The sequence below is a fragment of the Mauremys mutica genome, chromosome 6 (assembly GCF_020497125.1).
Source record: "Mauremys mutica isolate MM-2020 ecotype Southern chromosome 6, ASM2049712v1, whole genome shotgun sequence".
Taxonomy (NCBI): Eukaryota; Metazoa; Chordata; order Testudines; family Geoemydidae; genus Mauremys; species Mauremys mutica.
In genome coordinates, this window is record NC_059077.1 from 123,255,376 (window position 1) to 123,270,336 (window position 14,961).

At 51.8% G+C, this 14,961-nt stretch overlaps 1 protein-coding gene across 1 annotated transcript; it reads right to left on the bottom strand.

The window, feature by feature from the left end:
- Nucleotides 1–4,054: 4,054 nt before the first annotated feature.
- TMEM271 (transmembrane protein 271) lies at nucleotides 4,055–6,408 on the bottom strand. Its single transcript, XM_045020160.1, has one exon. It carries the CDS (start codon nucleotides 6,135–6,137, stop codon nucleotides 5,157–5,159), a length of 981 nt encoding a protein of 326 aa, XP_044876095.1. The 5' UTR covers nucleotides 6,138–6,408; the 3' UTR covers nucleotides 4,055–5,156.
- Between the last annotated feature and the right edge of the window lie 8,553 nt (nucleotides 6,409–14,961).

Sequence of the window (14,961 nt, forward strand, 5' to 3'; positions counted from 1 at the left end):
CACATCATTAGAACTCTGTATACAGCTTCCTAGTTCACCATTACATGATTTGCTCTGTCTGAACCCAGAGTGAAATGTATCACTGTGCAGAGGACCAGCACAGGCACCACTCAAACCCCATTTTGAGAGCATAAGTTGTGCATAGGTCTCGCGTTTGTCCCTCGGCGCTGTGGTGAATTTCACCCATTGATGGTTAGGCAGCACAACAGTTTACACCTTGATACTGTAATAGCAAGAACATACCAAAGCAATGCAAGCGAATGAAGCGCTCTTATTCCTCTCGGTGACAGTGTGTTGGTTCTGGGGTGCTTTCTGAGCTCAGTGCAATTCAAATTGAATTGTTGCAATCTATTCATTAGATGGGGAATTTCACATAACACTGCACTGGTCTTTCTGGACCCCATTTTATATCTCTGAGTTTCAGTACCACAGTGATTTTGTAGAGTGTGTGTTTAGTCATGTACAATAACAGCTTTTTTAGGTTAAATGGCCATTTAGAAAACAAAGTTTTAAACTGGCGAGTCTACAGTAAGAATTCAATCTTATTCTCCCATACTACATTTAAAAGGCGTTAATAGCCTGAATTGAGGAGGGAGACCTCAATTGTGCTTGAAGAATTTCATTATATAAAATTAAAAAATAAAAATAAAACTCGATTGGGTATTTAAATAACTAAAAAGGCATCCAAAAACCTCTGAATCCTCTATAACTAAAAATATTGCTTAACTTACTTAAGTAGATTTTAATTCAAAGCAAGGCTAATACATTTAATACCAATTTTCCACCTCATGCTTAGTATAAATCCCTGAAACCATATTTTGTCCTGGAAATTGCAACTAAATCTTATTTTGTTAGGTATAACTATAAGACAAGAAGGAAAGATGAAATGAAGAGCATTAGCCTTTCTTATAGGATATGCTGTGCTTTGAAACATATTTTATTGATCCTAAAATTACAATATCAATTATTGACATTTTTCTTGAGGATCAATCTCAGATTAAATGGCAAAATGGAGAAAAGGTTTTCATACGTACTAAGTCCAAACGCAGAAACAGACTGCCCTCGTCACATGAACTTTTTTTTTTTTAGAAACCTTTTCTGATGATTAAACATGACATTTGAAATATATCTAAGTTATACCAGTCACCACAGTGCTTTTTGGTGAACCAAAGAAGTCCTATAGTGAAATCAAACTTAGAGTACGAACTGTACTAGTTTAATACAATTTTCTTTTAGCATCAAATACTCTTTCTTCTTTAATTTACATTTATTCTGTCAATTACAATGCAAAATAATTAATTAAGCAAGATGTTGGAGTGTGTCAAGATCATTTATCTGAATTGTTAATAGGCTGGTGGCATTTTTTTTCCCACATAGAGGTCCGATTCTGCTCCGGCCGAAGACAATGGGCCTGATTCTCCACTGTCTTGTCCCTTTTTTGGTCACTTACACCGGTGAAAAGGCATTGGAAAATGGAGGTGAAATGCTGCAAGGTCAGTAACATTTACACCCACTTTATATTACCTTTGCACAGATGTGACTAAACTAAGTGCAAAGGCCCAATGGGAGTGTTTCCTTGGTCTTCAATTAAAGCAAGACGGAGACCTAAATGAGTGTGTATGTAGGGATACACATTAACAATCTTTTTGTTGTTTTCCCCCCTTGTTTTACTATGTTTATGGAATAAAATCCTGTAAGGTAGTTTAACCCCCGCACTCCCAGTGACCTGTATCTAATTTGTTTTTACATTTACTCACATGACATATGGCATATAATTTAAAAAAGATTAGAGGGCTCATGATATCCAATGCAATTAACCTAAAATTCTAATCCTACACCAGCCTATTTTCAATTTGGGCATAGTACCATATATACACTCTAACATTATTGCTCAATCTATATAGTAACGATTTTCAAAATGACTAAAAATGGCTCCATGACACTTGGATCACGCTTGTGAAGCTTCTTCTTGTACTTTGTATTTGTAAGTTTCTTCTCACTGAGAAATAAATACATTTGCGTTTTACCATAAAAGTTAGTCACCTGATACCTGAAACATTTGTATACCATCTTTAAGAAAACATGGCTTGTTTGGTCAATTTGCCTGCCTAATGTTATATCTATAAAAAGTGTGTGACACCATGTTACCTTCTTCACACTTCTGTTGATACAAATAATACATATCTGAGCGCTAATATTTCATGCTGCATCTTATCTGTTGTGCCAGAAGACTAATATATTGTTTTACACATGTATTATGTATAGTAGCTAGAATAATTTGTGCTGACTCCTACTCCCATTGAAGTCAATGACAAAACTCCCATTAACTTCAGTAGTAGTTGGATTTAGATTGTTTTTCCGGCATGTTTTCCATCACTAAAATAAACTATTAGTAGGGGAAAAAAGCCCAAAAGTGAAGAAAGATATGAATTTAGGAATTAGCTGATGCACAATGTTTAAACATAATGGCATTCTGAAAAGATATTTAAAGAACACAACAAAAAAGTGCTATGAATTTAACAATCTTTTAGATTTTGAGTTTAAAGTTATTTTATATTTAAACTTGAGTGTAATAGGTAGCTTTCTTAACTTTCCATTTATTTCCCTGAGCACTGGTCTTTGGAACAACTGGAGTTTCAGACTTATCTAATTTTGTGAACCCTAAAATATTGGTATTTCCTGTTAAAAATCAATTTTTGTATTAAAGTTTTTAAAAAATTCCATTGTATAGCCAAGATTTTAAAAATAGACACCTGTTGTTAGCGTTCTAAATCTCTATTTAGCCATTTCAAGTAATGGCCTAACTTTTAAAAGTACTCAGCACCCAACAATTCCCCTTTAAATTCAGTGAGTGGCTGGGTGCTCAGCATTTTTGCGAATCAAGCCACTTATTCAGGAGCCTAAATAAGGATTTAGCATCCTGCCTTCAGTTACCCATTTTGAAAAAAAAAATTAAAAATAAACCACCACCAAAACCAAAAAAACAAACCCCACAACCTCGGCTCTCGCTAATATATAAAATATGAAATTTTTGCCTAAATCAGCACTGTATGTAAGGACTACAAGGTTGGGTTTAAAGAGGGTGAAATTTTCCCCTTGTGCAGAGGGCCAGCATAAAGCCTATTTTGAAGGCTTACGTAGGACTTAAACAGGGCTTTCTGCTGGTCTTCTCCACAGGATAAAATTTCAGCCAAATGAACAGCACTGTACCACTAGACTTCCACAATTTGGAATTACTTGGCAAACCTGGAATAACTGCATTTGCTCCCATATCTAGATTAAAGATTTATGTGTTTTATAGATAAAGTTTATTTTAAAAAGACTTCTAAGGCATTCTGCATTTTAGGCTATATAAAGTGTGCAAATCAAAACACTTTAGAAAACAAAGAGGCAGCAACATTTTTAGGTTAAAATGTTCATTTACTGATTCTAAGGCTGTAAATTACTTTTCTCCTAGCGCCTTAACATTTAAAAATAATTTTCTGTCCCCCACAAAAATATGCCATAATTCTGTTTTCCCATAACTACCTCTTCCTCCTCCTCCTATCTAATACACTGACATTACACAGTAGGTTCCAAAATGAGGATTAACAGACAGGTTCCTATTTGTATAGGATTCCATTTTAGTACATGCTAAATGAAAAAAGAGGTGGAACATCACCATCTGAAGTGTGGCTTTTTTGCTCTTTGGACAACATTACTTAAGCCTTCACCTTTTCAGTGCAGCACAAAAATACACCATAGTTGTTTCCCTTAATTATTACTTTCTCACGCTATCTGATAAACTGACATCCCACAGCAGGCTGCTAAATGAGGATTAATAGTTTCTTACTTTTGGCTGGAATCCCTTTTAATATGTCTAATTTACAAAAGTTAGCAAATACAATCTGATTTTTTTTCTTTGTTCTCTGTGCATTAAATACGCTTTCAAGTTCTTTATTCTCCTGGTTTAGTGGGAATCTTAAGTATGGTTCTGAAAACATCTGGAAGGTGTGTTTGTACAACTTCTCCTTTAGAACTGTGACAATTACATCAATTAAGGCTGTTTAAAGTATATATTTTAAAATAAACTTTAATATTCAAGCGTACCAGATTGATGAATTGATAACAATAAAATGAGATTCTTTACAAGAGAAACTATATAGTTGTACAAAATTAAACTTGTGTAAAACAAAAATGAGCCCTGCCTTGCATTAAAAACACAGAACCTGTTTACAAAAAGGAATGTACATGCCATTTGGACTGCCTTTTAATTGCTATATCTCAATAACAACTCAATTATTTTAGTAACGGAACCGGTGATTAATTTTAGATTGCAATGAATCTACCAAACTTTTTCATTATAGACGTTCCAAAGCTTTTACAGTAAGAAGTTATCAACAAAAGCAGGCACATTAGTGTACAAAAATGTTGCTGTTTACTTTTCCTTTTTTCTCTGAAAGTGCAGGGGGTTTTAATGTGCATCCTACCAGACCCAACATAGGTTTTAACTCTCACTACATTTTAAATAGAATTTAATCTTCAAGAAAGTGTAAACATAAGAATTTCCCCAAACAGGTAAACATTACAGGAACGTCTTTCCGTTGTTAAAAATGTCTCTGCTTGAGAGGTAAAGAAGCTTCATTACACTTTTCCCCTTACACTGGCTGGTTATCATACATGGTATACCTTTGTACCGTTAAAGCTGAAGAAAAGACTATGATGATGATTCATTTAAAAAAAAATTGGCCAAAGAGACATCAGGAGGGGAAGAACCAACTGCTAAACGGTTCTTGTCCAGCTTTGAAAACTCAATCTTGATATTTAACAGACAAGACGGATGAAAAACTCCATCAGACAGAACCATGATCCTGAAAAATGTACTCGTGGGCCCGCTCAGTCACCCCCAGCAGGAGCAGCGCACGGTGGGGCTCTGGCGAGGGTCTCGCCACGTGCAGTGATGGAGCCAGAGGCTGTTTCGCCAGGCGCGTTGCCTCGCCTAGCCCCAGCGGGCGCTAGCGCGGCGAGACGAGCGCTGCGCGCTTTTTGCGCGGGCCGGTGCGCTGAGCGCAAGGGCTGATGCTGCCCGCGGGTCTGTCCCCAAAGCTAGGGCAGGGGCCGCCTGGTGCCAGCGGCTGATTGTCAGCGCAGGTGCGGGTCCCCGGGCCGGCCCCTCGCTAGCTGCTGTTGGCGCCGGGCTCCCCCGGGTAGATCTCCTCGTAGGCCGGGGGCTGCTCGTGGGGCAGCGGGTAGCAGTAGGGGTAGGAGGGGTTGAGCTCGGGGTCCATGGGCGAGTAGCCGGGCAGCTCCAGGGAGGGGTGCCCGCCGCAGTGCACCTCCACGCCGGCCTCGTCGAACACGTGGAAGACGCCCACGTTGATGTAGGAGACGGCCTGGAAGGGGCAGTCGGCGGGGGACAGCTCGGGCTCCTCGCTGGAGAAGATGGAGCCCTGGCTCGGCCGCGGCGCCCGCCGCCCGCCCGCTCCCCCGCCGCCGCCGCCGCCGCGCCGCCTCCTCCGCCGCCTGCCGCCCGGGGCCGGGCGCTGCTGGCGGCGGCGCTGGCGGCGCAGCCCGCGCTGCTGGGCCGCCTTGTAGTTGCGCACGAGCAGCAGGCTGAGCAGGCCCAGCAGGCACTCGAGCGCGTTGAAGACGGTGGAGAGCACCAAGCCTCGCTGGTAGTCCCGCAGCTTCTGGCAGCGCAGCGCCGCGCCTGCCGCCGCCCGCGGGCCCCCGCCGCCGCCCGGCGCCGGGCCGCAGTAGTGCGAGTACTTCCTCTCCACCAGCGACACCGTGTCGCCGTCGATGACGGCCCCGGCGAAGGCGCTCAGCACGCCCAGCATGAAGACCAGCACGCCGAGCAGCAGGAAGTTCTGCCGGCCGCCCGGCGCGGGCTGCGGCCCCCCGCCCGCCGCCGCCGCCGCCGCCTCCCCCTCCGGCGGGCGGCAGCAGAGCAGCGCCGAGCCCAGCAGCGAGAGGCCGGCGGCCAGCAGCAGCCCCGAGTAGAAGGCGCCGGCGGCGGTGCCCAGGCGGAAGGGCTCCCCCTTGAGCTCCGAGCCCAGCGAGAAGCACTTGAGGCCCACGGCGGCGGCGCTGAGGGCGCAGGCGAGCAGGAGGCAGCTGGAGAGCGCGGCGCAGGCTCCCCGGACACTCCACTTCATCCTCCGCTGCCCCTCCGCCTCCTCCGGCCTCCCCCTGCCTGCCTCGCCGCCGCCGCCGCCGCCTCCGCCTCCTCCCTGCGCCGCCTCCGCCTCATCCTCCCGTGTCCTCCGGGGCGGCGGCCCTTCCCGGCGAGGCGGCCGCCGCGCAGCGCGGGGACATGCTGGCGAGGGGGACCCGCAGCTCTCCAAACGCGCCGCTCGGCTCGGCTCGGATCCGCTCTGCTCCGCAGGCAGCCGCCGGCCTCAGTGAGCCAGGCGCAGCTCGCACACACACTCCCCTCCTCCTGCCCGCCCTCCCTGCCGCCCTCCCTTATCGCGGCTGCTCCCGCTCCCCGCCGCGGCTGCTGGGAGCCGATTAATAATTGATGGCAGCAGCCCGGCTGCGGGAGCAGGGGCGAGGAGCGCAGCCGGGCTCGGGCGGGCGGGTGACCGCGTGCTGCTCAGCCTGCCGAGCTGCGAGCCCCCGGCCCGGCGGGCACAGGGCACCGGCAGCAGAGGTTCTGGCCGGGGACAATGGCAGGAGGGATGAGATGGGCGGGGGGGGGTAGTTTTTAACACCACCCCCCGCCCCGCTGAGGCCACCCGCAGAGGGGAAGGAACGGGGCACCAGCCCCGCAGTGGCACTGCTCAGCCCCGGCGGCTCCCGCTGCATTGCCCCTACTGCTCCCCCCATGGCGGTGCCAAGGCTGCCCTGCTCCAGAGGGGGCACTACGGGTCCTTGCAGCAAAGCGGAGAGAAGGGGGTGGGAAATCAGGCGCTGGCAACCGTGATTTATCATCCCCCCCCCTTGCTGCTAATATTGGCAGGTTCCTTCAATTCCTTCCTCTCACCTGCTCGTGGAGGGGAAGGAGGGATTAGTTCCCCGGTACGGTTTCGGGTGATCTCACTGCATGGTGCGAGTTATTTTCATACACGCCGCTGTCATTTTTAGTACAGAATCCACAAGCAGGGAAAGGGGGTTTCACCAGCGAGGTTGGATCACTGAAGCCTCTCCGAAGAGGAGTTAAAGGGATGGAGTGGGGTAGGGAGAGGCTCCAGGTGGGTTTGTATTATTGAAAAGTTTAGCAGAGTGGTACCATGACTTAAATGTGCCTGTGCTGGCGCGTCCTCGCTCCGGATTCTGCCAGGAATCGGGGATGAAGGCAGGAAATCAAACCCAGCCCCGTGGGAAAGGGATGCGAGCTCAGAGGAGCGCGCCTGCAATGGACACGGAGCAGTGGGGCGTAGCTGTGTGGGGCCCAGCATCTTAGATAGTCAAGGTGGGTGAGGTTTTGCTTGGACCCATCTTTTACTGGCCCAGGTTCGGCGGGTGAGAGAGACGCTTTCCATCTGCACCTAGCTCCTGTCTGTAATTGCTGCAGACCCCCCCCCGTATCAGAGGAAGAGATCTGAAGGGAGGGCGAGCAGCGTCTGGGACCCAGCTGGGATTAGAGACCCGGGATTGCCTGCGCTTCAGTGTCCGCGCGGAGTGATGTGGTGCGCTTGGTCCTTCGGCTGTAGGCGCCTTTGCTTTGCTGCCCGCGAAATACGCGCAGACCTGCTTTATAGCCAGCGCTGGTTATTTTAAGCGGCCCTTTTAAAAAGGCACATACATTGTAGGGGACCGGCTACACGACGAGCCCCCCCCCAAATAATCAAGCGAGCCGCTCCCAGAAGAGCTGGGCACAGCCGGTCCGGGACAGCCCGGGGGGCCAGGGACATGCTTGGGGTGGCATGCCTGGGGGGGGGCGCTCTTCGGAGGGTCCGCTGGTCCCGCGGCTCCCCTGGAGCATCCGCAGGCACGCCTGGGGGAGGTCCACCGGAGCTAGGGACCAGCGACCGGCAGAGCACCCCCCCCCCCGCGGCGTGCTGCCCTGCTTGGGGCAGCGAAATGGCTAGAGCCGCCCCTGCGGAGGCGCTGGCTTGGGGACAGGCCGAGCGGATGTGGGGAGGGATGAGTAGCTGCGGAGAATAAGGATGTGTGCTGCTTGCGCGCCTGTTGCGCCAGCCGCTCCCGACCTGCTCCAAGCACCGGACTGCGCCCGTGGGCCTCGGGACTCAGGCCCAGGGGAGGAGCCGGGTGGGGGCGGGAGGGGACGGGGCCGGGGCCGGACGGTTGCACTGCAGTGTGTTTCCGCCGGCGGTGGGAGGCTGCCCTGGTGTTCACACGCGCACGCCTGGGAAGCCAAAGTTCTGTCCACAGACAGCTCCGGCCCGCTGCGCTCCGCATCGCGCCGCGGATTAACGTCCCGGGCAGCGCCAGCCCCAGCCCCAGCCGCTGGCCCCTCCGTGCTCCCGGCGGCGAAGGGCGCAGAGGATGATGCACCTGCTGCGCTCGTTGGAAGACGGGCGACGCGCAAACGGCCTGCGGGCCCGTTCTCCGCCGGGCACACGCACAGTCTCGCCCTCTGGCTCCCGAGCAGCCCCGGGCGTGGTGGGGGCGGTGCTGCCCCCCAGCTGAGCTGGAGGCTGCGTTTTGCCAGACCCGTGGCAGTGAAACCCCTCGCTCCATGCAGCGTTCCCAGGCGCAGGCAGACTGGCCAGCCCGGCGTGATCAGAGGCAGGGGGTGGCGATGCTCCTCTCTCCTTTCCAGTGAGACGCACCAGAGAGAGGGAGGGAGGTGAGGCGCTGAGCAATATCTTGCAGTCCTGACACAGGCAAAGCCAGCCGTTCTGCAGGCAGCCTCAGGCCCCTTAGGTGAGGCCCGAAAGATTGGTGGGATTTTTTTTAAAGCCTCGGAATGTGCGTGTGTTCCCCAGCACGGTGCAAGCTGCGAAAACACGCCGCTTTGCCTGGCTGACGGGTGCGCTCAACTAGCCTGTTCTGCTGTCTTGATTTTTGTTTTTCATTTTGGTGGCTCTCCAGGAATAGCGATTGTGCAAGGTTTGGGGTTGGGTTTGTTCTCATGGCACTTTGGGAGCGCCCCCTACCTTTAAAATATGAACAACACTTTAGTGGGGGCGGCGGGAAGGGGTGGTCCCAAAGCCCCTAATTAATTTTCAGTGGGACTTGTACTCCTAAATTACTTAGGGCCAGATTTCCAAAGGGGTTTAGGCACCCAACAGCAGCAAGGTACCTAGTGGGGTTTGCAAAAGTGGGAGGGGGAGGTGTCTAAAGCCCACTGAAATCCCTCTAGGTGCCCGCTGCATCCTTAGGCATGTAAATACCTTGGAAAAGCACACCCTATATCTTCCCAGCTCCTAAAATGGCAATGCACTCTACCTGCACAATATACAGAACTGCTGAGGTCCCTACCCAGATTGTCAAAGGGATTTGAGTGCCTAACACCCATTGAAATCAACAGGAGTGAGGGACCTAAATACTTTTGAAGAGCTGGGCCATTGTGTCTGGTGAAGCCTGAGCACTGTCTTGGAACGCACAGTCCAAACTCCGTCCATCCAGCAGACACAGAGCCCTTGTGAAATGGTCTTTCTGTGTGTGGGAAAGGAACTGCATCTAGTAGGAGTTTATCACCTAATGAACTAATTACACTTAGAATGGACAAAGGGCTTTACTCAGTGACATATGACACAAATATAGAATTTGTATTTTATTGTTAAGAGCTTAACAAGATTCAGTAAAGGGTCAGCTGTTCATATTAATAGGTGGAACATCCACAGTTACATTCGATAGAATACATAAATTATGCTTAGGGAAGAAACTGCCACTGGAGACACACTGGAGTTTCTTGTACCTTCTAAAGCATCTGGTTCTAGCCACTGTCAGAGACAAGATAAGGGGTAGTTGATCCAGCAATTCCTGTGTTTCTAGGGCCATCCCACCCTCTCTGTCATGTTGGTTTAGACTGTAAACTTTTCAGGGAAGGGACAGTCACTTGCTATGTGTATGTGCTGCACCTAGCACACTGGGGCCCCAATCTCCACTGGCACCCGTTCCACATGGTATAGTTCAGAATCATAATCGTGCATGAGGCAGGACTGACAAGCACAAGTTTCACATAACATTGATAATGCATCTATTTCCCGCTGGGCAACTGGCTACTACTGACCTTCTCCCACATGGTCCCTGTCGAATCCTCTCCAGAATGTCTGGGGACCTTCCAAGCACCAGACTCAATAGGCAAGGTTAGGGATTCTGCTACCAAAAGAACGAATGCTTCCTTTATTATTCACCAGTCCCTAGGGTTTCAGTGTCGCTCTGTGTTAGCAGAATGTCCCATCTAGTTATTTAGCACTCTACAGTTTAACACACATGCAGCTAGAGGAGATAATCCAAACAGTAAGGTCATTAATATATACCCCCCATCTCCTGTTCGACTCTCTTTGGGTTCAATCTCTGGGAATGCAGTAATAATACTACTCCATTCATAACAGTAATGAGACCTAGTACTTTACGTTTTCAAAGCACTGCACAAATAGCCCCCAAATCGGTACCTTGCATTGACCAATTGCCACCTCTTACTCACGGGCATCACTAGGAAAGCAAACAAACCCTGGATGCTACCAACCTAGGAAGAGGGGAAATAGTTACAGGCTGCTTTGGGACTGAAGGACCACGGTTGGATCATCTAGGTCTGGTACCTAGATGGTACATGAAAGTAAATGGAAAAACTCTCATTGACTTTATTGGGTTTAGATCAGGTCCACTGGTGAAAGGATGGTCTTGTGGTTAAAATACAGGACTTGGAGATAGGAAATATGGGTGCTGGTCCCAGCTATGCAACATGTTTTCTATGTACCCCATAGGGCACAATTCTGCCCCTCCCTTTCCCTTCATGTCCAGCTCCTGGCATCAGAACCAGTATTCAGTTTTGCAAAGGAAGGATGCCTTGTGCAGCCACTCTTGCAGAAACTAGCTCAGTTGAGTGGCAGCTCCATGTGTGGCAGTTCACAGCAGGGAAGAGGGAGGCGGGGGGATTTGGGGTGGGTCTGGGGTGGGTCTTGTCCCCCAGCAAAGAAAGGCTGGTCGGCCTATGGAGGCTGCTCAGACTAGAGTGACTTGGTGGTGGATCCTTTTCCCTATTGTGTTCAGCTGGGTATTTGTACTGGGTGACAGGGTGTAGATCAGGGGTGGGCAAACGTTTTGGCCCAAGGGCCACATCTGGGACTAGAAATTGTCTGGTGGGCCATGAATGCTCACTAACTGGGGTTGGGCTGTGGGTGGAAGTGGGGGCTTGGGTTGGGGGTGGGGCCAGAAATGAGGAGATCAGGGTGTGGGAGGGGGCTCCGGTTTGGGGCAGGAGAGTGGGTGTGTGTGTGGGGGGGGTGAGGGCTCTGGCTGGGGGTGCAGGCTCTGGGTGGGGCTGGGGATGAGGGGTTTGGGGTGTGGGAGGGAGCTCCGGGCTGGGATGGAGGGGTTCGGAGGGCGGGAGGGGGATCAAGGCTGGAGCAGGGGGTTGGGGCATGGGGAGAGGCTTAGGGGTGCAGGCTCTGGGTGGGGCTTACCTCAAGCGGCTCCTGGAAGCAGCAGCCATGTCCCTTCTCCAGCTCCTACGCGGAGGCGTGGCCAGGCCTCTCTGCGCTCTGCCCCATCCACAGGCACCGCCCCTGCAGCTCCCGTGGGAGCGCCAGAGGAGGCCATTGGAGGGCGCAGGAGCCAGAAGGGGGCCATGCTGCTGCTTCCGGAAGTTGCATGGAGCGGCCCCTGACCCTGCTCCCCGACTGGAGCGCTGGAGCTTGAGGGCTGGCTTAAAATGTTTGCCCACCCCGGTGTAGATCAAAGAGCACGAGGAAACTTTTAGTGCACAGCAGTAGGGTCCTGTAGTGAGGCGGCCTGGCTCCCGGCCGCACCTGAGAGGGAGGAACCAGAACAGCCACCTCAGTGGGCGGAGCCACCGCCGCCTGTCCCTGCCCCCGGAAGTCAAGGGGCAGGACAGGAAGTATAAAGACCCGGCCCCAACGCTCAGTTGTTGCCCGGCGGCTGGAGAGGATAGACGCTCCTGACCGAGCTCCCGCTGGACCGAGCCTTCCCCGAGCCAGGTATCCAGAGGTGGACGGACCGAGCCTTCCCCGAGCCAGGTATCCGGAGGAGGACTGGCCGAGCCTGCCCCGAGCCTGGTACCCTGAGGAGGACTGGCCGAGCCTGCCCCGAGCCCGGTACCCCGAGGAGCCGTTCGAGCGCTACCCCGACCCGCGTCCTGAGGAGCAGCCCGAGCCAGCCAGCCCTCCGCACGTCGGGGAGCCCATGGTGTGGGACCCCGCGCCTGACCCCAGAGACGAGCAGGTACCCATAGAGGGGGAGATGGAGTGTAGCCCGGGGGTAGCCGACCCCTGTCAGGCTGTAGGCACCGAGGTGCCCATGTCAGTGTGTTGCGGTCAGGACCCCACTGACCAGCGGCAGTGATAGCCGCTAATAGGGCCCTGGGCTGGGACACAGTGGAGTGGGTGGGCCTGTGTCCCCCCTGCCACCCCACTCACGGGTGGCAGTCTCCCCCTCACACCAGCGCGCAGGCACAGAAGCCTACACTTGCCTGATTGCTGCTCAGCTCCTGATACAATGACCTGAGCCCCTGAACTATTGTTGTTGCTCAGCTCCTGGGACAAGGACCTGAGCCCCTTGAACTATTGGTTGTTGCCCCGCCCTGACCTAGGGCTTGGGCTTACTCACTATTGTTGCTCAGCTCCTGCTGTAAGGTCTGAGCTCAGAACTGCTATTTGCTGCCCGCCCTGACTGAGGGCCTGGGCTTAATCTACTGACTCTGTGTGCTCAGCCCCTGCCTGAGGGCCTGAGCCTAGAGCTGCTGTTTGCTGCCCGCCTTGACTGAGGGGCTGGGCTTTATTGACTGTGTGCCTTTTGTTCAGCCCCTGCCTGAGGGGCGGAACCCCTGGACTTTCAGAGACTGACTGCTGATTGCCGCCGTGTAGTGAGGCGGCCTGGCTCCCGGCTGCACCTGAGAGGGCCGAGCCCCCGCACCGGACTCTTACAGGTCCATACAGCCAATTAGTGCACAGTACACTAGTGCACACCCTGGCTTGCTGCACACTAACTCGCCATCTAGGCAAGCCCTAAGTGTCTCCGCGACTCAGCTGCAGAAAGGACATGACACTGCTCTTTCACGCCAGTGTGGTGAGGCTAAACTCATTGATGTTTGTAACGCATCTTGAGATCCCAGACTGCCATCTAAGTGCGGTGCTTGACATTATTTTATCCTCTGCCTCTCCATGCACACTGCATTATAGCAAGATGTATATCATTATGTCTAAGCCATCTTTGATAAATGGGTGTCAGCTTTGAATACCTCCAGTCATGATGGATATATAACTGCCCTTAGCACACTCTGTCGCCTGGTTCCAAAAGGGACATTGTTAACTGTAAAACCTTCTATTTAAAAACAATGTGTTTGTCCTATGACTAAGCACCCCTTAGAAACATTAAACATTTTATGATGTCCCATTTGTATTCACCAGCGATACAGCTCATTTTGTTCTGTAAACTGTGAAAAAGGAACCTCATTCGGGGCCTCTCACTGTTACATGTAACAGCCTCATGGGTGGAAGCCTGCCTGCTCTTCCACCCTTTAAAAACATGGTTATATGCACGGAACCCCAGGCAAAAATGATTCCTAATCAGAGGTATGCTATCACAGCCCCGAGTTATGAAAATGAACCAGTCACAGCTGATCGCAGCGGCCCAGGAGCTGGCCAACAGGGCTGCTAACAGGGGAGTTTGAGTGGGAGTTCCCATTGGAGGAGCCAGGTATTTTGTGTTTGCGTCTGTCTTTGGGGTGCTTGTGTCTCTCTCTGTCGGGGCAGACTGCTGAGCCCTGATTAGGGGACGGAGCTAGGCGGAGGAGGGGGCCTATAAAAGCGGCCGCCCAGCCAGGCAGCGGCACAGCTGATCGCAGCGGCCCAGGAGCCGGCCAACAGGGCGGCTAACAGGGGAGTTTGAGTGGGAGTTTGAGTGGGAGTTTACAGGGGGAGGCGGAAGGGGGCGGCACCGTGTCCCTCGTGTTCCCCAGGTAAGAACGCCGAGCGAGGCTGAGACAGCAGCAGCCATGAGCCAAGCAGTGGAGGATACACCGAGGATGAGAGCATGCAGCAGCTGCGGTATGTACATGGTTCTAGCGGGGGACCCAGAACAGTACTATGTATGCATGAAGTGCTGCCTAATAGAGCTGCTGAAGGAAAAGATCCAAGGCCTAGAGCTGCAGGTAGAAACCCTGGTAGAGCATAGAAGGGGGTTCGAGCAGCTGATGGAGCAATGGCAAGCAGTGACCGAAGGGGAATGCCCAGGGGTACAGGGGGAAGCAGGGGCTAAGGCCAGTGAGGGGGGACCGCCGGATGAGGAAGATGGGCGGTGGAAGCATGTGACCGTGAGAAGCAGGCCGAGAAAAAGGAGAGCCAGTGAGGGAGAAATAGAGCTAAGGAACAGGTTCGAAGATCTGGAGAATGAGGAAGGGGTAAAGCAGGTGGTAGCTGACGGTGGGAGGCCAAGGAAAAAGAGAAGAGCGGCTAGTCCGATAGAAAGAGGGGAGGAGTCGATGGAGGCAGCACCAAGTGTGGGCCAAGGGAGGATACAGGATGGCTTAATGGGAACCACAAGGAATGATAGGAATGGAAGGAGCTTGCAACCAGGGGGGACGGAGGATAGGTTAGAGGACCGCACTGTCCCCAGGCAAAGGCAGGTCTACGTGATTGGGGATTCCATACTGAGAAGTTTGGACAGGCCTGTGACCAGGGCCGATCCGGAGAACAGAAGGGTGTGCTGTCTACCGGGCGCTAAAATACGGGATGTGGACCTGAGGTTGAAAAGGATCCTAAGAGGAGCAGGTAAGAACCCTTTGATCATCCTTCATGTAGGAATGAATGACACGGCTAGATTCTCACTAGAGAGGATCAAGGGAGACTATGCCAGGTTGGGTAAGACGCTCAAGGAAATTGAGGC

Coding starts and splice junctions, on each gene's coding strand:
- TMEM271 (XM_045020160.1), bottom strand. CDS start 6,137: ATGAAGTGGAGTGTCCGGGGAGCCTGCGCCGCGCTCTCCAGCTGCCTC.